The sequence below is a fragment of the Catharus ustulatus genome, chromosome 3, assembly GCF_009819885.2.
Source record: "Catharus ustulatus isolate bCatUst1 chromosome 3, bCatUst1.pri.v2, whole genome shotgun sequence".
In the NCBI taxonomy this organism is placed as follows: Eukaryota; Metazoa; Chordata; class Aves; order Passeriformes; family Turdidae; genus Catharus; species Catharus ustulatus.
The window spans coordinates 31,615,278-31,640,702 of NC_046223.1; the positions used below are offsets into that span (position 1 = coordinate 31,615,278).

The 25,425-nt window shown below is 40.7% G+C and overlaps 1 protein-coding gene and 1 long non-coding RNA gene across 2 annotated transcripts in view; one reads left to right on the top strand and one right to left on the bottom strand.

Annotated features, from left to right (window-relative positions):
* Positions 1-1,001: 1,001 nt before the first annotated feature.
* On the bottom strand, positions 1,002-2,090 carry LOC116994358. Its single transcript, XR_004417465.1, has 2 exons — positions 2,009-2,090; positions 1,002-1,253 (listed from the first exon to the last, which is right to left on the bottom strand). It is a non-coding gene; the product is annotated as an uncharacterized LOC116994358 (long non-coding RNA).
* The window catches only part of KCNK5 (potassium two pore domain channel subfamily K member 5), a 35,094-nt gene continuing 11,457 nt past the window's right edge, over positions 1,789-25,425 (top strand). The window contains exon 1 of the mRNA XM_033056013.2: positions 1,789-2,168. Within this exon, the coding sequence (XP_032911904.1) occupies positions 1,983-2,168 (186 nt within the window). The 5' untranslated portion in view covers positions 1,789-1,982. The remainder of the gene's footprint in view (positions 2,169-25,425) is intronic.

Below are 25,425 nucleotides of genomic sequence, written 5' to 3' on the forward strand. Positions count from 1 at the left end.
AATTGTGCATCATGAAATTCTTCTTTTCCTTTTAATTAAAAGGAAATTACAGCCTTTCAACTTCATGAAGCATCCCCCATTTTTACCTTAATAAAAAAGATCAGCACAGTTTCTTCATAACATTTTAAAAATGTTTATGGTGATGCTTTTTTCTTGCTATTTTCTCGTGTATATAATTTTTTTTAACAGTTTGAAAGTATTTTTTTAATGTTTCCTTTAAGTTACTGGGAAATCCCATGCAAAGACCGATCACTTCATGTGCTTCTGAATTTTGTCCTGCTTTTAGGCTGCTAGGAGCCTCTTACAGATGTATTTTTATTGAGCACTAGATACATTAGTAGGAAGGACTTCTTAAGGACCGTGTGATTTCCTGGGGACAATCTCACACGAGCATCCACTGATCATGATTCAGTTTTAGACATCTCCATGTACCTTCTAACCAGTGTATGTTCCTCTGCCTTCTATGAGCTCTTTTTGTTTTCTCATACTCTCTTGCCTATTTTCTACCTCCCTCCTTTGTCTTTCCCATTCTCCTCCATTCTCCTTCTTCCCATTTCAACTATGTCTTCATAGGCTTATCTTAGCCTTTTAGTTTGTGTACTCTGAGTACCTATACATCTCAAATCTCTTTGTATTGATGCAGTTGATATGAACTACTCCTGAGTGTTTACTTCTGTTGTGGGGGCCAGAGGAGGAAGGGCTAGTTTTTGTTACCCCCACAAATATAATGTTTGCAAGATGAACCGTGTCCACACCAGAAGCACTTTGCTTTGTTCGTAATACATCACTGTATCTCTCCGTGAGCCGTTTAATCCCATTTCCAGCCCAATTCGAACACGGACGGGCGAGGGCTTGTGTGTGGCTGTAAGCGGCTCCTGAAGAAGGCTTCACAAACAGGGTGAGCTTCAAGAGAGCTTCAAGAGAGCTTCAGCCCGAAAGATGCTTTCAGCATCTCACGGAAAATCACTACCCGATGTCTCCCCCTCCCTCCCAAACACAAAGACAGCGGACATAGCGATATTTATTGAAGGTACCAAAGGCATGAAAGAAATGGAGCTGCAATTTCTGCTCCTGATGATCTGTAATGCCCACGTGTGGACGTCTCAGGAAAGGGGTGAAATCTGTGGACGGACACCTCCTTTTCCTCTCAGAGCTCCTGCTCACCTCCCCACCATTCTGCTTCCACGCACCCAGAATGCCACAGACCGCGATTCACAGCCTCCCGGCGTCGAAAACGAGGAATTCCGCTGAACCTGCCGGCATGAGGGAACAAGCAAAATAAAACTTGAGCTACGTTACCCCTTCTTACCCTGACTCTGGGGGAAACACGGAGAGGAACGCACGGACGGTGCGGGCGCAGGGACCAGCCGCGCTCCGGGGGAAGAGGCCGGGGCCGGGCTGCCCCCCCGGCCCCACACCGGCTCCCGGCACGCAGGGCGGGAAGAGCGGAGGTCGCGGCCCCGCTCCCCTTCCCCCCGGCGGCCCCTCGGGGGTGGGCAACAGTGACGGCCGGACCCCAGGGCCAGATCCCGGGGTCGGACCCCACGGCCCCGCGGGGACGGCCCGTGCCTGGCCGGGCCGCGGGCCGGGTCCCGGCGCGCCCCGCCGGCCTCGCCCCGGCGGCAGCACCGCATGCGCGGGCGGGGGGGCAAGAGAGGAAGCGGGAGAGCACCAGATTCAAATCGCTGCTCTGGAGGGAGGGGAGAAAACTGGGGGAAGGAGACAGCCCGGGGGGAGTGGAACGGTGCGGAGGAGGGAGGAGGAGAGAGTGGGAGGGGAGTGTGGAAGGGGAGTGTGGAAGACTCTAAGGGAACGCGGCAGAAGCCGGGAGAGGAGGCAGGGCGGCCGGCCGGGGCAGGCAGAGGTGTCAGGGGACGGACTGGACGGCTTTGGGCACCCACGGCCGCAGCGCGGGGCACCCGGCCCGGCTCGCTCCCCCCGCCGCGCTCCGCCCGCCCGCCCTCCTTGCCTACGGCGGCACCATGGTGGACAGGGGCCCCTTGCTGACCTCGGCCATCATCTTCTACCTGTCCATCGGGGCGGCGATCTTCGAGGTGCTGGAGGAGCCCCACTGGCGCTCGGCTACCGACAACTATAAGCGGCAGAAGACGGAGCTGCTCAAGCAGTTCCCGTGCCTGGGCCAGGAGGGGCTGGACAGGATCCTGCAGGTACAGCGGCGCCGCCGGGGCGGGGGCCGGGGCTGGGGCCGGGGGTGGCAGCGGCAGCGGCAGGAGTAGCAGGTGCTGGTGCTGGTGCTGGTGCTGCCGGGCGCCCTGGAGCGGAAAGCCCCGCGCTGAGGAACCAGCCGGGACCCGGCACAGCCCGACCGTGTCTGTGCGTTCACAAAGCCCGGTGCCGAAAAACTGTCCCTCGAGCGGGAGCGCAGGGAAACCTCTTAATCGTTCCTAACTACTTAATGATAGAGCCTTCCAATGTGTCTGCGTTGCCTTCTCTTTCCCTCCGAGTCCTGCAGGAGCTGGGGGTTGGTGCCGCCCGAGTGTGCTCCCGCCCGCCGCTCAGCCCGCGCCCGTGAATGCGGCTCTTGTTTGAGCACCCGGGGTGGTTCCTTCTGCCTCAATGGATGTTGTGCTAAGAGGACGGGAAGGTGAAGCCAAGTGTCTCGATCCTCTTGTGTTTGTTCTGATTTTCTTCCCTATGTCTTTTTTTATTTCTTCCCTTGCTAAATGCTGGAGAGTTGCCGGGGGTCCCGGGGGTCAGTCGGGGTGACTGGGGGAAAGGATGCACGGCTCGCACGGAGGGATGCTCGCAACTCTTGCGCTCTTACACTCTAGGAGACTGACTTTTTTCCAAGCCATAAGGAGTTGATAGTCGTCCTGTCTCGCTCATCTGGCAGAATGCCTCTTCAAAACTAATTGTTAATCGATAGCGTGTATTAAACCCGAGAGCAATATGGAATTAGTGACTTCTTATGTCGAATCCCTTAAAATGTCATGGTAAGCATTAGTGAACTGTGAAACACAGGCTGCTCGGATATGTGGGGCTTCAGTGGTGAGAATGAGCTATTTGGGACTTTTATTTCAGAAGTGTTTATACCGAGTAGATTTTCTGTTCATTATCTTCTGGGTTTTTAAAAAATGATTCTATTTTCAAATTCACTGAAAGTCCTTTAGAATGCTCAAATACAGAAGAATGGCAAAGTGGCTCAGTTTTCTTGGTGTAATCGATACTGCGCAAGCTTAGAAAAGTATAGGTTCTTTATCCTAAAAGTTTGTGGTTTTAGTTCCCCTTCTTCAGTTGGTGGCTTCCTTCTGTCTGCTTCAGATAGCAGAGCTTTCTGGTGGCAGTGTCCTTACTCTTACCATCTTAGTGCCCTGTTAAGTGTCTTTGTGGTATTTAGTGGAACAGGTGGATGGAGGCTTGAAACTATGAAGAGATGTTGGAAAATGAAAGACGTGCTATGTGTTTGGAGTATGTTTTTGTTGTTCTGGAATCTTAATGAAATCTTACTCTAGATTATATCCCAAACCTGTTTTAATGTCCTCAAGAAAAAAAACTTTGTTTGCATTGGGATGTGCCTGGCATGCTTAATTTGCTGCAGACATAATGCAGAGTCTATATTCTGCCTCAATTTAGGATGAAAATTATGTTGGTATGGGGGAATCATTACGGGGTTTTATGATTGTTTGTTTTCTCCCATGATGTGTATCGCAATGAATCCTGAAGTTGCAGAAAGTTGGGGTTTTTTGGATTTGGGTTTTTTCCCTTAAAATTCAAGATGACATGAAAAAATGTGGAGGGCCTTTCCTCTTCAGTGCATTAGCCCCTGGTGATACTTGGTCTGAGGTTTCCCTCTGCACTTCTTCCAATCATATCCTACTTTCCATGTCCAGTCTTGCTGATCTGATGATCCCACACAGATATTCTGTTGTCATCCTAAGTTCAGGTTAGCCCAGATATAAATACCTCTATTTCACACTTATTGGTAACTGCAAACTTTACTGCCTGCTTTCTTTTAGACTTGGTGGTTTTGTGCCTGTTCATACTCAACTTCTGTGTAAAAAGTGTTGGGAAATAAGGGAGTGTGTCACATCCGACAGAGGATGATGGCAGGGTGAAATCTAACCTAGCTGAAGTTAAGTGTGATGGGGGGAATTATGTAAGGACATCAGGATTCTGAGTAAGCTGTAAACTAGATCAGAAATAGTCCAGTTGTCCTTTCTCAGCCACTCAATACTGCTTCTGTTGGGTTCCGCCGACTCTTAAAAGCATTGCTAGCATCTCTTTCACAAATCCTCTTCTCTTATTAAACCTCCAAATTTATCTGCTTGTAATAAATCCAGAACTTTTTTTATTTGAAAAATGGACTTGTAACACCTCCCCACCCATCCTCATCCCGACTTCTGTCTTGTTCCTCTCAACCTCTTTCTCTAGCTTCCTCCATGGACTCCCTAAACTTTTTTGGGGGATTTTGTGTGGTTTAACTAATTTTTCTGCGGTTGTCTCTTGTTTTAATAGGTGATTTCATTTTGAAGTCTTTTCTTTCACTCTGTTTTTGGTCCCCACTGATACTCATGTAGAGTATCAGTAGAGAGTATATGTAGAGAGCCATGTTAAGCTTTGCTGTTATTTCTCAGATATTCTATTTAAGACCCCCATTTAAAACATACTGGATAAAATTCTTCAGCAAGTATCACAAACTGTAGAATTTTAAGTGGGTGTTGGTAAAATGGAAGGATGCCAAGAGATGTTCAGTTGAACTAACAATACCAATTTTGTTTCCAGAAGCAGCCTGAAAGGTGACAAGGACTGACTTATTCAGAGACCGGTCTCTCTGCTGCCCTTGTTCCCCACCCAGGTTAGCTCGTGTGTTCTTTGAGCCTAACGCTAGCTGTAAGTGCAATGGAAACTGTGTGGAGTGACTGCAAAGCTAGATCTCTAGTGTTGATCTTGAGCACTTAAAATGACAAGTAGGTTATCAGCACAAGTTCTCAGCTCACGCACAGAGCAGCATCTCTGTGCCAACAGTTCAACTGATTATTAAGTGGGCTGTATTTGGTCAAATACTGTCTAAAGTTTATATTCTGTAATAAAAAATTCATAATGTATTACAGTAGAAATACACCACAATAAATGTTTACTGAAATCTGTTTAACACACTTGCAGAAGTTTACAAGCTGAGTATTGTAGGATATGCTAAAAAGAAAACCTTTTCCCTCTATTGAGAAATGCCTAAAAATAAACTTGCTTGAAAGCAACTTTTAGGAGTCTCTTGTGTGAAGAATCAATTTGTTTTTGATTGTTGAGAGTACCATATTACATATCATAACTGTAAGAGGTATAGAAAGTACTTAAACACTTCTCGGAATAACGCTACATAGACCCTGATTTTAAAGGTGACTCACCCTGGGCAGTGTGTAGGCTGGTTTGTGCCTGTCCATGTTCTGGGTAGAGGTCAAATTGCTCAAATGTAAATGTGGCTGAGATGCCATATTATTCACATTATTTAAGCCTCCAAAGACCCTCAGCCACAACTGTGTATTGACACAAGGAACTGTGTAATCTCCCATCTTTATGTACAATTACTTTGGAAGAGAAATGTCTCATAATTCTTTGGAATATATGCAGAAATTAGCATTGTTAATATTAATGTCACTATACCATATTTATAATCATTATAGAATCTTAAAAGTAGTGTAGCAGCTTTGTCTGTTGATACAGTTCTAAGGCTTGTTATTGCCACTTGTTTCAGTGGCCCTAAGTCCTGGGACTCTAGGAAGCGCAGGAAAGCAGAGATCCAGTGATGACACCTTTATCTACCATGCTTGTAGCAGGGAGTTTGGAAGACTGAAACAAATAAAAGGTGATTCAGTCATTTCCCTCTTCGCCAGTTCCTTACTTTTACTCTTTATTGCTCCATCCTCGTTGTGAAACATCAGCTTAATGATAAAGGAGCTATTCATGCAAGGAGGTGCCCTCTTGACCCTCATGTCTATTCACATGAGCAAAGGTTTGCCTACCCTGGGCCACGTCTTATTTACTGGGAAATCTTTTACTTGCACACCAGAGTCATTGAAAAATGATATGCTTCCCATTGATAACATCAAGGCTAGTGAACAGAAAGGGAATCATTTGCAGATGAGTGAAAATGGTTACTTTCAAAACAGCAATAAAATGAAAAGAGAAACTGCTGACTGTGTTTAGGGGAAGCAGACAAACATACTGAGTATGAGAACAAATAGTTGATATCTTTATTTGAAAAGCATACAAGACTCTAAACAGGCCTGAGATGTAACTTTAGAAACCTAAATGTTTAGACTTAAAACCCAGTGCTGTGAACAAACATTTTAGCAGGCTTTTAAGGATGGCTATTGGAATATAAATGGCACATGGTTTATGCTAAGGGAAGTAACAGTTAAGTGGATCAATAGTAGTTTCTCCCCTGTTTTTTAAAGTGTCTTCACTTTTCAGAAGTACCTACAGGTGCATTTCCAGTATTTTGGTTTGTGTTTGAAGATGGTGAAGCTTGCTTCTAGATTTGAATGTTCTTGGAATTTATCTTAAATTGTGAAAATTTAAGAATATTCTCTGATTCTGAACACTCTTTCCCATGTATTTTACTTTCAAGCTGCTCCCTTAAGGTTTAAATCTATGTGCAATAATTTTGAGTGAGTCTGCAAACTAGTTTTCTTAAAATCTTGAACTACGTTTTCAATGCTTTGTTCAACATTTAACAGAGATGATTGCTTTTGCTTAGGCTTTGTAGAGTGATTTGGTTTTCAGTGTAAAGTTAGCAGGGGCATCTTTTTCACAATATTTTCCCATTTTTATGCTCTTCAGGAGATGCATAATGAGATTCCAGGCTTACTTAGGTTTGTTTGTTTGCTCTTTACCTTCCTGATCCCTTCCATTGAAGATATGGAAGGTGGAGTGGATAAATAGGGGACTGAATTAATTATCTGGAATGCCAGTTGACTTGTGTCTTTCAAGGCTAAGCCTTTTTCATGGGCTGAACGAAGTAAAGCCGAGCATCTTTCCAACAAGGACAAGTGACTGCCAATGAAACAAAGTTGTTAACTACTTCTAATATCTTTTATATAAGAACTTGACAGTGTAAATTAAGGGTTATGCTTGTGAAATAGGTATTCCTAGATTTTTCAGATTTATATTTTTAGCAGGTATGAACTGAGATGAAAATGTAGGACCACTGTCCATAGATGGCTAAGGTGCCTCAGAGTGTAAGTTGGGGATATTGCCCCTGCAGCATTAGAAAAGAATTGAGGACAGGCAGCACAGAATCATTAAGGTTGGAGAAGACCTCTGAGATCATAGAGTCCAACCTTTGAGCAAACACCAAGTTGTCAAGTGGACTCTGGCACTGGGTACCATGTCCAGTTGTTTCTTGAACACCTCCAGGGATGGTGACTCCGCCACCTTCCTGGGTATTCCATTCCAATGCTTAACAATTTATTTCTGCAAAGAAATTCCTTCTGATGTCCAACTGCATTACCCCACAGCTTTTCTGTGTGTGTTTCTACACATAAAACCAAATGTAAGCAGGCATGCTTTTCTGTTGTGTTTTCTTTTTTTCCCCCCTGTTTAACCATTAAATTGTTTGAACTTTCTTGGAACATAGTTAAACAAAGCTGATAGTGCATACACTGCAACTCTGCTGATGGAGCAATAGCAATCGATCAGAAGCTATAATTTTTCTGCTATGGGCTTTTCCTTTTTCCTGTTATGAACTTAGTCTTGGAGTGTTCCTAATATGCTGTCCTTCTGTCAACTTAGAACTGAATGTTTGTGTTACCTTTCATGTTACCTTCTGCTGCTAGGTGTGTTTTTGGCAAGCTCTGCTCCAGAGACCATGGTATGCAAGTAGTTTTGCAAATTATCAACAGTTTGTTCTGTGCTTTGGTTCATACTGTATATATGGTTTTTGCAAGATATCTTCTGTAACCAGTGAAGATACAGTGTAATGATGACTTTGTACAGATTTCCTTTCTAAAAACAAATTGTTGTTTTTGCTGTTAATACTAATTAAACACAATGAATTGTTTTGCTTTTCTCTGAATGTTGTTGGCTTTCAGAACAGCTGTATTCCTTGCTGGTAGTGCAAACAAATGTCAACATAGTAATAGACAACCCAGAAACAAGCTGGATTACAAGTGACAGTAAATAATCTGATCAGCTGGAGAGCAAAGAATACTTTTGCATATTGGTGCTGTGGATCTGCTGATCATAGTGCCTGTGATTTGCAGAGGTTTTATTTTGTCCCTGGCACTTGTTTGATTCTATGGATTGAATACATATGAATGTGCAGTTAAATTTCTTCCTGGAGTAGCTTGGAGTAGTAGTATGTCTTTGGGCTTTGTTTAGTCCAAGCTGAGTCTGCTCTGTAGTATGTAACAGAATGTGGTAACAGGTAGAGTGGAAGAGTTGCACCTTTCAGTTAAATTAACATCCCACTTGTGGTCACACCTGAAGCACTTGTCCTCAGGAGAGCCACACTTCAAGGGCAATTGAACTTTCTAAATAAGCATGCAATATGTACTGTGCATTTTTGCTAGCTCTGTCTGCTGAGGGGATGCCTTGGGCTTGAAGGAGCTTTGTCTTCCTTTGTTTTCTGTCTTGATTCTGTCAGATCCCTCATCAGCACTGCTGGTTCTAGCATTACTAGATCTTTTATTTAAAATACCAGGTTCTTTGGGCTGGTTGGTTGTTTTCTGTGTCTTCCCATCTTATATTATCATGTCTTTATTATCAGAGTTTTTAGATTTTACTCTGTTAGTTATGTACTTGTCCACACTTAAATTGTAGGCAGGAGAGATTGTTCCTAGGCATGTATTGCCTTAGTAGCTCTATTTACAGTCAAATCAGTAAGGATTTCTTTTTTTTTTTTCCCCTGTATTGTGTTGTGTGAACTCAAGTGGATCAGACACTCTTGGTTGCAAAATAGTTTCTGAAATGTTTTTAAATCAGACCTCATACACTGATTTTCTTAAGAGAAAGAAATGTGAGTGATAAAAAGGAAGTAGGAAACAAATAATAGGTTGTGTTTCCTTTTCTAACCATATGTGTATCTGTAGTGTTTCTTACGATGGACCTATTTTTTTTAACCTCTCTTGTGGGATCGATTGCTACAGATGAGCCAGTCTGTAGGACTATATTTCTGCCTTAATGAAAAAGTAGACACAGATTGTGATAGAGCAAACTGCCAAATACTAAATTGACTTTGTTCTGTGTTGGCATCTCGCAAATACTGTGTAAGCAGTTTCTAACTGCTGAGAAACGAAACCCAGACCTGTGTGTCTCATTGAGGTTGCGAGAGGTGCAATAATGTCCCAGTTGGACCTATCACAGGTCTCTGAAGTCTGATACTTCCCAATAACAGTGACATTCCTTTGGACTGCAAAGTAAGTCATAAGATTGTTAGATAATGGCAATGAGTGAGTAATAGCTGATGGAACTTGAAAATAATTCTGCATAGGGTTGTGAAGGTCCCGAGGTAGAAAGAATAGTCAGATAATGATGCAGTCTTTTTGATGGCCTGGGCAAATATCAAATTATCAGTGATGACTTCTCTGTGTGACCTCCAAATGCTCATATTGCTTGTCTTCTTTGCTGCTCCCAGCCTACTCCAAACACTGTTTGGTCCCTCACTAGAGAAACAGTGGTTTGTAAGTGGGTTAGTCCTGGCCTGTAATGGAAGTGAGGTTGATGAGTCTCCTCCAGGCACCAAAGAAACAGAGGAGGTTTTTGGAGCCAAGAAGCTGAACAAAGAGAGGGGGTCGAATCAAGCTCACTGTGATATTGACTTCTCCCTTAGCCTCTCTTGCATTAGTCTGGCTGGAACGCTCAACCTACCACATGCTCAGCTCTTACAGTTGCTATTAACCAGCTACAGACTGTAATGCAAATATGTTATAATCAATTTAAATAGTTGATCTATGATAACTTGCCAGTTAAGGCTTTTGGGCCTGTCTAAGTGGTGTGTACGTGACTGCAGAATGACAGAAGGCAATCAACGCTTGCCTTGTTGGCACAAGGGTTTTTGAAGGGCACTGGAGTTTATGCTTCACTCTTTCTTATTTTTATCAGTGCTCTCTGAAAATTTTTCACCTGTGTCACTATCAATTGTCCTTTTAAAATACCACTTACCCACTTCCAACTTTTTATGACTTTTCAAGTGGAAGGCAAGGGAAGGGAGAGAGAGCAAAAAGTTTTGAAGTTGCTTCTGTTTAGCAACAAACCCAATAGTCATCTTTATTGTGTCTCTACATTATTTGTTACAGTAATACTAGATTTTTAGGTAGTGTCTTAACTGGATTGTGACTATAGAATAACAGTGCTTTTCATGAAGTTGTTACATAGTCTCTGCAAGGTCCTAAAGCTGTCATCTTGATTAATGAAATGAGAATAGATGTCTTTATCTTATATTTAGAGGAAGTAAAACACAGATCAAACTTTGAGAGTGACTTGGCTTTATTTTCATGTTTTAATAATGCTTGTTCAGCTCTGGTACAATTAGGCATTTGGTTATTTGGACAGATGTCTTCACAGCTGGCTGCTTCTTGTCTCCTAGTGGAGAAATATTGTCATAAAGTAGTTTCACACTAGACATTGAGTAGGAGCTTTCAACTGAATTCTGTGAATCTTAGAAAAACCGTTTCACTTACTTGAGGTAACTGCAGCTTTTCTGTGTTTTTGTTGACTCCCTCAGCATCTTGTACGCGAGCAGCTGAGGGTTCTCTACCTAAAAATGTATGAGTGCTTCCTGTGTCTCAGCTTCTGAGAAGGTTGTAGATGACTGAACAGTCACAGTCAGTTGCAGGAAATCCGGGCTAGGAAGGAAAAGAGTAACAGAAGGCAAGAACTGTGGTACTTCTGCCAGTTGATCCCTCTTGCCTTTAATACAGTAGCAAGAAGACAAATTCCTTTGGCTGTCATGCATCCTCAGGGATGGAACAGTTGAGAAGTGATGGGGCACAGAATCTGTTAATTACCTGCCACACATCAATGCTGTACATTACTCTTTGCCTGCAATTTGTCTTGTGTTAGCTGTTCAGGGGAAACCTGCAAATGTGTGGGAAATTTTGTGAAACTGAAAGTGTGCATGTTTTGGTAGTGTTAAAGTGGAAATATTTTTCAGTTGACTTTAAGCTTACTTTTTAACTGACTTAAAATACTTTCTACAGGATATATGCAATTTCTTGTTTACCAGTGGGATTTGACCAGGACCTATATGTGGTGTAGGACTGAAAAGATTATTGGAGAATTATTGAAGCAGTATCTGTTCTGCTTTCTGTCAGTGGTTGGAAGCTCCCTTGGTAAGAAAGTCCTTTCTGTGTACTTATTAGTATGGTACCATATGTATTAAAATAGCAGAAGATTGTGTTCTAGTGCATGTGTTGTGTGTGTGGTTTTTAATGCTTTACAATTCCTAAAAAAATAAGGGGGATTTGTATATATGCTGACACAACTTTGTTTAAGAAATACTCTAATGCACAGCCAGCTCTTAGCAGCAAACTGATGTTATTGCCAGTCTAATTCATCATCCAGCAGAAGAAACAGACTAGGCAACCCAAGCTATTACAGGTCTGAGAGTGTCTAGGTCAGACTGTTTCCTAGTCTTTTATCTCAGTTACTGATCACACTTCTTTCTGATCACACTGTGCCAGCAGATCTCTGTATTTGAAAACATTTGTTCAGAGCAGCCTCCACTCTTTCCCCAGTTCTCTTCAGAGATCAGTCTTGAGTTAATCTAGTGTTGAAGAGATTTATAGTAAGTAACATAAAAACATTTTATTTCAGATTAAGCCCTGGATAAAGCTAAATACATAATAACAGAAATCTCAAAGCTAAGAGCCCTTCTGTGGCAGGTTTTTGGCCTTGTTAGACCTCTTAAGATAAACCCATCACCTTGCTATTCATACAAAGCATCCTGTCCCTGTTGATATTGGAAGCATGCCTTGCATTGCCTCCTCCTCCTGCTGCCTCATACAGGAGTGATACAGGAAGATAGACTGGTGTGGTTGAGGTTATGTAAAGTTTTTGGTTGACCCTGGAAACCTGGTTGGTTGTTTGGCTTAACAAGATGGCTTAGTGAAAGTACTACTCTAAAGAGTTAATAGCCAACAGTGTGTCTTTTTCTTGTTCCTGTTCTGTAGTTCAAAAGTCTACCTGATTAAAAATGTTGTAACTGGCAGTACTCTGCTCCACCCAAGTCTGATCACTTTTGGTTTTTTTATTTGATACTGTTGGGACAAGCAAGATTTTTATTCTAGCATGTGTAAGCTCATTGAATTGTCAGACAAGTAAGTTGTTTTAAACAGACCTGCTTTATATTTTCTTTTTTAGTACCTGTTTCTTCTTTATATAAGTTGTTGAATAGGAAATGAGGTGTGTGATGCTACTAGCATGCTGCTTCTAAGGCAGCTTTTAGCATGTCTTCAAAGATACAAGACCTTTAAAGTTGTATTGAAATCTGGGGATGACATACAAAAGTGCTTGTGAAACCAGAAGTCTATGACATTTTCCTCCTAGTGCCTAAGAAACTGAACAGTTTTGAGGGTGTTCTAAACAAGTAGCTTTCTGTACATTTCTTAACCTGAAGCACATTTTAATGCATGGCTGTAAATGGGAGAGAATGTAGTATACAGTGTTGCTTTATGCTTCAATTCGCTTACTGAGTTGAAAAGCTTATTGGGCCTCTGTAAGCAAAGCTGTCAAGCTTGGAGCACTTGTGTTTTGACTTGTCCTAATTAACTATTCTTACACAGAGAGCATGGCGGGCTTGGGGAGAGGGGGTGGTGAGAATCTTCATTTTAAACTCAGTTTCCTCTTCTACTTCTCCCATGTAATATCAACATTTTCTGTCCAACCTCTCTGCATCTATTAAATTCATCTCAATCAACTGTGTTTTTATTGACAATAGGACTGTTTTGGTTTCATTTAAATCTACTTAAATCAATTGCAACTGAACTGAAATGTGTTATTTTGGAAACAGACTGCTGCATGGGTTACCATCTGCTTATGCAATCGGTACCAGCTCTGTTGCAAGAGTCTCATGCAAACACTGTCTGGTTCTAACCCTGCCTAACATAGGTCACCAGCTGGTGTGAGGGCTTGATTAAACTCTTGACTCTTCTGCTTCCACTTTCTTATCTCTGAAATGGGGACAACAGCATTTTCCAAAGCCCTTCTAAAGGGGAGTTGGCTACATTAGACACCATGTATGTATTCAGATAGGAAGGAAGCCTAATCTGGTATTATAGATTATTCCAATGTCTTAATTTCAGTTGGTGCAACATAAAAGTTGTTGAAATACTTTTTTTTTCTTTTCACCATCCAAGGCAAAGTGTGTTACAGGCATATTGGAACAGAAGCCCACAAAATTAAGCTATGCTAATGAAAGCTGATAGGTTTTTTTTCTGAATGAGAATGATTGTGGGCCAATGAAAAGTAGCATCTGCAGAACAGCTGCAGTTCTCATGCAGCAATAACCTTTAGCTAATTTGTCTTCAAAACATGTCTATGTGGAACTTGGGAAAGTGAAAAGGAAACATTTCTATTACTGCATTAATCAAAAGAGCATTGGTAAAGCACTGAATATGCTTTTCATCAAAATAGTTTATTAAGTAGTTCATAAAATTGGAATCTAGTTCTGAAATTAATAGGGGAAAATCCATATAAGCTGCTAAATTCTATAGTCATGATCTGTCAAAAAAATCCAGATGCCTCTTCAAAACAGTTGGCATTTATATCCATTGCACATAAATCAAAAGGAGAAATAAAATTAAGCAACATTAGTTTGCTGAAGCATAGGATCTGCAACTATCACAAATAGGGAAGCTTCAGTATTCAATTCTGCAATGACAAAATAGTTCCAGTTAATTTACTTGCTGAATTAAGAGTTTCACTTATTATTTAACTCTGCAGAAAGTCACAAAAAGGAAATAACCTTGTTGATCTCTTACCATTAATATCCCTCACATTGTTTGTCCTATGAATTATGACTTATAGGAAAATTAACTGTCCATGCTATACATCATACACAAGCAATTCTTAACCAGTGTATGCTGTACAAATATTGACATGGCTCCAAGAGCTTAATTTCCCTACAGATTAGACCTTTTTTCCCAAAGGAAACAGTAACACCTATTTGTACTTCATAATAGAAGTAGAACTCCAGTTGCTGAAATTGTTTTTTTATGGACTCTTACCACCTAAATTTCAATGACTTCATGTTTCACTCTAAAATAGAAACGACTCCAAAACTTGGGGGGTTGTTGCAGAATTAATTACAGTAGTTCATCACAGTAATAATCACAATAATTTACCCCTTGTCTTTTTTACACATCTGGGCAGGGAGGTCCCTAATCAAGCATGTTGTTAGCTAGTGGTTATGTCAGAGAGAAATTAGCAGCAGGACAGCAGTGGTTGGTAGTGAGGGAAAGCTTTATTCATTCAAGTATAATGGTTTGTTTTGCCAAAACCCCTCAAAATTCACCATGTAGCATCTTAAAACTGCTCACTTTCTGATCAGTGTTGTTAAGTTTCGCTTTCTCTTCATGGCTTGATTGCATGTTTGATTTCATGGTATTGAAAGGGCAACAAATATTTCCAAAAACCTGACTACTCTGTTTTTCTGACAATTCACATGAGCAATGCTGGCTTGACCTCAGTTTGGCTTAGTGAGGAAGTGTGCTTAGGTCCAACCCTGTTTGGGCTCAACATCCTTCTGTGATTTTATCCTTGAATTTTACTGCATGAAAAATGAAACCTCAGATTTGGACATTCAGTAAAGGTAGTTTGGGAAAGCAATGGGAAGTTTCCATGAGGATGGAGAAAGGCAAACATAGAACTCGTTGCAGGCCATGAAATCAATAAGCATTATCCAGATCATGTCTGGGCAGTCTACAACAGGTTTCCACAAACACTCCTGTACACTATATGAGGACTTTTTAGAAAACACATATGTGTTTTGACTGAAAATGTCTTCTACTGCCTATTTTTAAAACACTATTTTGCAAAATAGATGCTTATGATGGAAAGCTGCAAAGACAAATATAACTCTTGCATTGCTTCTTATAAAACAAAAGAACAAATTTATGGAATGGTTTGGGCTGGAAGGAGCCTTAAAGTTCATCCAGTTCCAACCCCCTTGCCATGAGCAGGGAGACCTTTCACTAGACCATGTTGCTCAGATTCCTGCTCTGTTTCCATTGTCCGATGGAAAATTTTCATGCAAAATTTGCTTAATCTGAAGAGGACAGCTCTTGTGTTATGTCTGTAGCTGTAGACGTAATAGCCATCTGTAAACCTTCAGTAGAATAGCGCTTGGTACAAATAAGGAGTGCAAATTATCATTACAAAATCAGTAATCTTGTACTTCTTTTCAATGTGACCTTAAGATAAGGCTTCACAAAGGCAGTTGGGAAATGCATCCACTTTGTAGCTGCTAGTATATTCATTAAAGGAAATTATGTATATTCTATATGACTCAAACCTTACTTAAGGACTTTCTTTTTAGAAGTCTGTCAGGAGAAAAAATGAATCAAGCTCATGCTGCAAAAGTATTAGTCTTCTATTTATCAGCAGAGTTGTTTCTGTCCAAGTAATTTGTTTTGCACTCTGCACTGTGTCCATCCTTAAGAAGAGCTCCTGCATGCCTTTGAATGGAGACACAGAAAATGGTAAAAGTAAACACTTTGTCCCAATGTCGCTCTGAAGAACTCTTCTCTTACTAAGAGGATTTTACTAGAGGACAAAAATACACTCCCCAGTGCACTGTCGTAGTAATAAGGAGTCCAGATCCAAAATCTTACCTGTAACACCACATTGTAGAAATATTTACATTAGCTAAGCTAATCACTGTTAATCTGGATCTTGGTGTAGGCACAGAGAGGTTCTTAAACACTATCACGATGAATTCTTTGATTAACAGCTATTGCCTGGTTTAGAGCCTGTTTTAATTTGCAGCTTAGTTTCACTCAGGCTTATTTTTTTTGTTGTTGTTTATTCTTATACCAAACTGGCTTTTTGTTTAAATGGCTTTTGTTTGCAGTCTTGCATTATAGTTTCTGATACAGTACAAAGAAAGCAACGCTATCTCCTCTCACCTTTTATTTTTGCAGTACAACTTGCTTATCTTCTCTAAATAAAATTGATGACAAAACCTATATTGTTCTCAAGGGCAATAAGGTCCAGTTTCAATATGTGGAAGTTTTGGAACTCTTACTGTAGGCTAATTCAAGGAGAATTTAAGTTCACAGCATGGACTGAACTAGGAAATTAAAGAAACTAGATCCATTTTAAGCTATTTTGCTAGTCTGTTGTCTCTATAATGGAACTAAGTCAAATAGTTTTTCTGTGGTTCTCTTCTACAGGGGGACACTTTTTGTTATTGAGAGCCTTTCCTGGAACTACTGGTTTTTCTATTCATTTTCTGATATTGCAGAAGTTGGAAAGCTAGGAGGGTTAAGTTTGATCTCCACCCATTTGTTTGTCCCACAAGAGATAACTCTCTCATCACATCAAATGGGAATTGTTTCCCAGGATAGTTTCCACTCACTTTAAAACTCTGAGTCTTTGTTCTCCATGCCAAGTGACACACAAAAAAATGTGCATTTGCATCTTGGGAAGCATCATATCCTTAGGAAAGCTCTCTTGATTAGGTTTATTACTCAACTGTAACTTTCCTTGCAAAACCCAAGCATGTCAATATACCTTGTGATGTTTGTGTCCACCTTGGAGGGAAGAAAAAGGTGGTGGTGCTAGTTACCAGCACTGATTGAACAGCTAATCTAGCAAAACATTACACCATATTAAGATTGTTTCTCCAAGTTGAAGCAACCCAAGGACTTTTTGTAGATAGAGTAGAATTCATTACAGTGATCAGCATTTACATCTATGTGAATTAAAATGGCTAGCACATGAAAGTCTGGTTTTAATTGGGGGGTAGAAGGTAGTGGTTGGAGTGTGTGCAGGGCAAAAGTAGGAGAAAAAAATAATATAGCAAATGCTGACACTATAGAGTAGCATAAAATTTTTATCCTATAGTCTTATATATCCTGCTTCATGCTGCTCCTGCTTTGTCTAATTTTGATCATTTATTCAAGCAGGGACTATCTGGCAGAATTATTTACCTTTTCTGTTTCTAAACAATGATGTGGAATTAATTTATCTGTAAACTCACACTTGTTTCCACTGGACTGTGTCCTGAAGTTTCCAGACTCATAAATATTTTATTTAAGCCACAATTAGAGTTTTATGTGTCTTTCAGGTTCAGGCACGTAAAAAGACGGTTCTTTACATCTCCTCTAACTTCATGATTTATTGCATGGCCTTCAGATAACAAGCTAAAACCAGAGTAGCGCATATGTCTTCTAAATTTGTTTGTAAAAACTTACCCCCCCCTCCTTGTGTCTGACTAATGAGAGCTATTTCTGGATAATAAATTGAGATTGTGCTTGAAGAACATGATTTCTGCTGTCTAATATGGGTTAATTAACAGATTGCCTTTCTAAAGGATCACTTAGTCTGATTAAATTTTAATTGAAAAACAAGAAAACAGATGAGCACTTAAAAGACTGAAATAAGGAGTGTTTCGGTCTGTGACAAATGTGCATTCTCTACCCTCATTCAGTTTGCCTGCTAGGAAGCATATAGAGTAAGAGGACACAGAGACAAAAAGAGGTGCTTGTGCCTGTACTACTTCTTTAATGAGTCTGCCCTTTGCATGTTAAATCAATTATTTCCTATCTTCACTGAGTTGTCACTGTCAGCAGTTATGTAAAGCTCAGTTCTTGGTCCCCATTACAAATTTATAATTTTAGCATTGTTCCCACAGACACTCTGCACTTGCAAAAACATAAAACCCAGGAGAAAACCCCTGAAACACCCAGATTGAAATTTGGGACTCAGTTCACTGAAGAACTTTCTGCATTGTTTAACGTGTGTGATTGGTGCTGTGTTTAAATAATGATGCCAAAGAGAAAGGGTGGAAAACTGCTATCTATCTATCATCAGTGCCTGGGAGAAACTGTGGGAAAACTTTTCCACTTGGCAGAATAGTTAGAAAGCAGTTCTATTCTGCAAAGTCAAGATAGAATTTTAAGCCACTAGCCTTAATAAAGGTAGGGAGCTGTGACAGAATTATCTCTTATGCTTTATTTATAATGGCATTGTATCTAAACACAAATGCTTTTGAAAAATTGCACTCACACACATTTTTGGAAGGTCCTGGAGACTGTGTGCAATAGTAAAACGTGGTAGGTTGACACTGGGTGGATGCCAGACACTCACCAAAGTCTCTCTATCACTCCCCTCCGCAACTGGACAGGAGAGAGAAAATGAAGTGAAAGGTTTGTGAGTGAAGGACAGGAAGAGATCAGATCACTCACTGATGGCCATCACAGGCAAAACAGTTTCAACTTGGGGATGTTAATTGAATTTAGTACTAACAAGATCAGAACAGGATAATGAACAGTAAAATAAATCTTAAAAACACCTTCCCCTCACTCCCTCTTCCTTCTCAGGCTCTCCCTCTTCCCACTCAGTGGCTCAGGGAGAGAGGGAATGGGGGTTTATGGTCAGCTCATCACACGTTGTTCCTGCTCCTGCTCAGGGAGTTGTTCCCCTGCTCTGCCACAGAGTCCCTCCCACAGGAGACAGTTCTCCATGAACTTCTCCAGTGTGGGTCCATCTCATGGGCAGCAATTCTCTCTGAACTGCTGCAGTGTGGGTTACTCTTCCATGGGGTGCAGTCCTTTGGGCACAGCCTGCTCCAGCATGGGTCCCCATGGGTTCACAAGTCCTACCAGGAAACCTGCTCCAGAGTGAGCTCTCTGTGGGTCTACACATTCCTGCCAGGACCCTGCTCCAGCACAGGCCTCTCATGGGTCACAGCCTCCTCTCAGACACCCACCTGTGGGGCTCCTGCACAGGCTGCAGGTGGATCTCTGCATCCCATGGACTCCAAGGGCTGCAGGGGCACAGCTGCCTCTCCATGGGCTGCACCACGGGCTGCAGGGAATCTCAGCTCCAGAGCCTGCAGCATCTCCTGCCCCTCCTTCTGCACTCTTGGGGTCTGCAGAGTTGTTCTTCTCACATTCTCACTCCTCTCTGCTCTGGCTCAGTTACATCTGAGCAATAACATTTTTTTCCTTCTTAACTACATTATGATAGAGGTATTAGCATCATTGCCTTGGCCAGTGGCACATCCGTCATGGAGCTGGCTGGCATTGGCTCTGCTGAACATGGAGGAAGCTTCAGTAAGATACTCACAGAACTACCCAACTACCAAAGCTTGGCCACACAGGTACAATAGACTCACTAACACATAGCAAGGATGCTGTTGTTTAAATACTCTTTGTATTTACAGGCGATTCTGGGATTGGGTAGTGTGAATTTTAAGAACATCTATTGTGATAGAACTTTGGATGCAAATAGGAATTCACTGGCGTATCCAACAAACTCTTTGGCAGAGAGGTTTTGGAGCTCATGTTGAGGAGTTCCAGTTTGCTTTGGAGTACATCAGTGTTCTTCCTCAGTTCTGAGCACCTAAATAAACTTTATAGAAACTTCCTCAGGATTATACTAAATGGTGAATATTCTCAAGTGTAAGGGTATGTGTGTAGGATTAAGATGTGAATGTTTTCTAATCCTCTTCAAACTCACTTATGCCCTTTGAAGGACATACACAGGGCTTCTTTACAGTGCAGTGATGCAGTTACTTAGTCAAGCGTATTTTCCCTCTGGTAAAGACCATTTCCATGTTTCTCTGTGTTTGGTAGTATCTTGTTTGGCAGTTTCTTGTCTTTGGTGCTCTTAACTGCACAGCCTGTTCTGTGCTGGTTAATCAGTAAAATAAAAAGGATGTTGAGCTCTAATCCACATGTTATTTTCTTCATAGCATGTGCTTAATTACTTTCACTGGAATCTGCTTTCAAAGTCCAGTACATGACAAGGTATCCCACTCTGCTTTCTCCATCTAAGTGGAGATAATAAAATACTGCAATAAAACTAGCAAGACTACTTTAAATGAAAAGAAGTGCCAGCCACACTGAAGTCTCAGAACAGGAGTTTTCCCACTTCAAAATAAATCAATAATGAATTGTGACAAAATGACTTAAATAAGTAATCAAGAACAAGACATGTAAAGAAACCTGGGTGTTCTGTGTTCTAAACTAACTGCCAAAAATGTCTAGTTTCCTGTCTGTTATATCACAAAACTATGCAGAGAGAAACCCAGGCATGTATTTACATGCATTCTTTAAATATCAGGCTTAGATGTAGGGACAGCTTTATATGAAGTGGCATTTGCTGGAGGCTTGATTCAGTAAGAATAATTCTGCTTAGGTGAAGGCACAAGCTCTTGACAGACCAAAGTAAAGCATAATGAAAGGAAAGCAAAAGAGTGTCTTGGTTCTGTAATTCATTTAGGCATTGAGAAGCACTGTGGCATGAACAGAATAAAACATTAAGAAGTTGGCTGGGTAAATGAAGAATCAACAAGATTAGCCAAACTTTTTCTGCAGAGCAAGTTCAATCTTGTTATATAACCTTTTGGAGAAAGTGTATTATATACAATGCATTCAACTCTACATACACGTTTCTATTTTGTATGCTGTAAGATAATGGTGGATCATTTAAAGTCACTTGTTGCAAATTTAAGTAACTTTTGTAATTGCCTTATTAAAAGCACAAAAACAAGAACCACTCACATGCTGAAACAGTTGAAAAAAAAACTTCTTTCAATTCTTCTTTCTCCAAAGACTCTGGAAAAGTGAGAAGATATGTTCTATCTGCTGTATTTGTAGAAGTGTGAAAATATCAACTCATTCTGGATTAAATCTTGCTATTGTTGGAAAAAACTCCTCCCTTGGAGTATGTTAATCCATATTTTGCCAGGATTTTTTTCCTCTACTGGGAATTTTCAAAACTTTGTCCTTTGATAAGAGAACTATATTTTAAGACTAAACTGTTGATTGAAAAATGCAAAATATGTATGTACTTGCAATAGCATTTGCACTGCATTTATAAAGCAATTGGCTTTGACAGCAGGGGGAAAATGTATCCCCTCCTAGCTGCAGTAGATCTACATAGAATGTAAACCTGGAGAATAACACTTGCTTTCCAGGGTTTCTTTTTATTTTTTTCTTCTATTTCATTTCATAGATAAGGAATCCTGCATGCTCGTAGTGATTGCTCTAGCTTTTTGCATAATTTTCACGTATTCTTTTGGTTTTGTGTGTTATTTACATCTGTGAACATCAAGCATGAAGCTTGTGGAATTTCTGTTCTTCTAGAAGTGAAAGTTAATGTTATTCCCCCGATGACTACTTCCTATTTTTTGCTTCAGTTTCAACTTCGACCTCGTGGTGGGTGGCTACTGTCTACAACCCCATCATCCTGTTAGAAGCAAGCTGTTTCTGCCTTGGATTTTGTTTGTTAAAACAGACTATACAAGTCCTAGGATTATCAATAGCCTTGCAGAACCTAGTTTAATATATGCCAGCTGGGTATTCACTGCTTTATGCTTGGTTGATCCGGAATCAGACTTGTGTAGTCAACTGATGTACTCTTTACTTAATGTGGAATTTATTAATTCCCACCATCATTCTGTAATGCAGGTGCTGCTGACTCATATCCTGCATCTCTTGCCCCAACCACCTTCCAGCTCAACTCTCTGCATAGGTCAGTAAAGGACAGTAAAACTTTCACAGGTTAGCAAGACACAAGGGTGTTGCCTGTCAGACTGAGACAATGTGGTTCATTTGTCTTATTTTTCTTTCTCAAAAAAGGTCGCAAACCATTCCCCACAGAAGAGAAGTAGGAAATCCAGGACTCAGCTAAAAGACTTCTTTTTACATCTGGCATGGTTCTTGCCCTGACAAACATGAAGTTCATACTGCAAACACAGATAATGCTGAGAGGGAAATGAGAGGTCAGCTGTCCTAAGTCCTGCTGGTTCGTGTAATCCTGCAGAGACTGTCAAGTGGCAAAGGCAGCCTCAAAGGCTTGTCCACTTGGCCCTGTGTGCTGGCCCTGGTCGTACTGCCTGTGTGATTCAGCTGTGAGCTCTTGAGTCTGAGCAAGCAGTTAGGGTATGAGATGGCAGTGAAAAAAAGATGACAAGAACCACAATTCTGTGCTTTTCGGGTGGCTTTGAGTGCTCGGAAGGGGAGGGTGGTTACTACCATCCTTTCCTGAGAACTCTTGCCTTGAGCAAGATTACATATTAAAGGTACCAGGTGGCAGAAATGTATCCAGATCGGGTGCTGTTGTTTTGTATTCTAGGCTATGTGGGGTTTTCGTATTCTAATCCTTAAAGAATTTTTTTTCCTTTCCAAGAAGTGATGAGCTTCCATTTCTGTGCACTGACACGTGTATAGCAGCCGTTCTAAAGATGCCATGGGAATAGCTGATTTTTCTGCTGCCTCGATGAAATCATTTCACCGTATGTGAATTCTCTCGGCTTTTGCAGCTCTGCCACGTTGTGTCTCTGGCTACCAAAGTAAGCAGCGTGGCACAGCAAGATTTTCTTAGCAGTACTGCGTCTGTCTTTGAGGTTGGGAAGAGAGGTGAAAGAATATATAGGTTAATATGAAGTTTTTATAGAATTCAAGCCGGAAATTTTAATAAAACATTACTTGTATACACCTCATATATTTAGACATGAAAAGTAATTGGGGAGAAAGAGTTTTTTATTCGTTGGTAAAATCATTAGTTGCATAGTTGGCTTCACTTTCCCCTTCCTTACCCAAAACCCAAGCTGCCAAGGTATTCCAGAGAGGAAAATATTTTCTCTGATGGACAGTATCTTCCATTCTGTTGGGGCACTCGGGGGTACAGAGTGAAAGCCAATCACCTTCAATATCTACCTTGTTTGTTTGTTGTTTTCTCTTTCTCTGTTCTGATTATAACTCAATAATAGAACAATAGATTATGGTGTTTAGTATTACATTGGGTATATATTTGATGTTTAACAACTAAACTAAACTTACCCAATAGTTCAGCTATGACAGCTGTAAGCCAGGATTAATATAGTCTAGTTTGACTGTGAATCTACAACTTGACTAGCTATGAAGTACTAACAAAATTCAGACCGTGCCTGTTTTCACAGGTCTGTTTTCAGAACCTGTTTTCACAGAACCTGTTTTCATAGGTTCTGCTGCTTTTAATGTGCAAGCAGACATCAAAGTGCAATGTGCCAACAGGAAAGGAAACTTCTGACCATGGCCACTGTGCTGCCTGTCTACATAATGAGTCTGAGAAAGCTGTCCTGTCAATCTAACTGTGACCACCCACAGGCATTTTTCCTTCAAAAGGGTTGCTGGCTGAGAGGATTTCTTCTCTCTTTACATACGTATAGTCAATCCTGAGACAATATTATCCAGGTCAGCAGAACTTTGTAATGTATGTTCTGACCTTGGAGTCTTAACGTGTGACTCAGGTTTTTATTGGAAAGATATTCATTAGCAATTAAATATATTTTTATTGCATTTAAAAATATGATTGTTGTAAACAGCTGACTGCTACTGTAACTTTATAGCTGGAACCAGAAAACCTAAATCACTGTAAAACCCACGTGGGACAAGTTAACGGATGTGCAATTTGCATGGCATGGATTTTAACTGTTTATGTAGTTTTAAAGTCACTACGAGTTCTTCTAGGCTTTTTGTTCATAGAATTGCTTGTGCCACTTCACCCATGTGTTTAACCCTGCTGCTACTGGATTTGATTAAAACTGAAATCTAGTTAAAGATGAACAGTAGTATACTGTTCATTTGATAGTTTAAATTTAAAATTTATTACTCAGGACAATTTTATTGTGGTTGGCTAAGTTGTCAGTATTATACGTACCTATCATGAGATAACTACTGCACTTTCCTGGTTTTTTCAAATTGTATAAAAGATTTCGATGTCAATGTAAAAAAAATTGCTGCTAAAGCAATTTCCTTGTAGGAAAACTTCTAAAGTACTTGGTAGATTTGAAATTCGATGGTTTTCAGTGCACTAAATTAAATCTTTACGTCCTTGATAAAAGAACTTGAGAAAAATTACTCCGATGTTCTTTGGGAGTCAGAAGTGAGGACAAAGCCTAGTAGTCCTCAAAGGATGCATCAGTTGTTGCTTTAATGGATTCAGCTTTTGGATCTAGTAGCTGTGGTTGTCCATTACACTGTAATGCTGTTGAGAGCAGAATGAAAGGCATTGGATCTAATTTCAGGCTTAATAGTTCAATTACATCTCCTTTCTTGTGGAAAAACAGCATTTCAAAAGACAATTGTTGACACCACTGGGAGAACCTTAAAGCTGCCATTAGATCTGTATGTCAGATCCCCAGGAATGCTTTGAATAACATGGGAGGCTTTAGCCTCTTCGAAAGAGACCTGGCTCTGAGCAGTATCTGGCTGTTCTTCCTGTATGTATGGGTGCCTGGGGGGCAGGATCTGTTGCTCTAGTTTATATATAGCCGGTTTATTGTCTTCTGTCTTCAGTCTGGTATATTCTCTATCTGGTCACAAGTACCTTAGAAGTCCTTTTTTCTTCCTGTTGCTTATTGTCATCAGACCCAACTGTTCCTTACTAGAGTATCTTAAGATTGTCTTGCACTCCTTAACTCTTAGAATAAAATCAGTAATGGTATGTGACCTATATGGACAAGACTTTGCCTTGGTATTTTTAAATTTGTTTTGAGAACTTTTCAGCCCTACTCTTAATCATATAGTGGCAGGTGCCTGAAACATCTGAGAGAAATTCCTCTTCTTTGTCCAAGATAGAGGAGATTTAACAACTATTACCTGTGAAACCTGGTGAATCTGGTGTTTCCCATGTCATCAGAGGATTAATAAAATGTCACCAAAGACAGGAAACACAAGGCTGTATTGGGGCAGTGCTGGGGTTTGTGGAGCAGCAGTAAGGTACCTTAAAAATGGAGTTTATTGTCTGCTTGATTACTTTCAAATGACATCCCTGTTTCTATTTGTGTTAATGTCACCAGAAGAGGTAGTAGTTTTAAGTCTGTTTAACTTTCAACAACACCACCAGAGTCTCTAAAACTTCTTCCCCTTTTTCCTTTGCCAAGAAGCAGAGCTGGAGTTGTAGGGAATGAGGGAGAAGAGGGGTTTTGATTCTGTGAGGCAAAAGACATTTGACTGAAATTGCAGTCCTGCCTCTATCAGTATGAACTGTCTTGAGGTGAGACCTAAGGCGATGTATAAATTATGAGTTATTTTCAGCTTTTGCATTTGGGCATACTTGAAAAGATATTTTTGAATTACGTCTTTCAAAATACTAAGAGCACTTGCACCATCTACCCTCTTCTTCCTCTTCTTCCTTGCTTCCTATTTTATAATCCAAAGACCTTTGGAGGACATTTTCTGTAGTTCAAGAAATCAACACAACCTTCTTGGGGCATTCTGTATCCTAGCATATAAAAACAAAGTCATCTCTGAC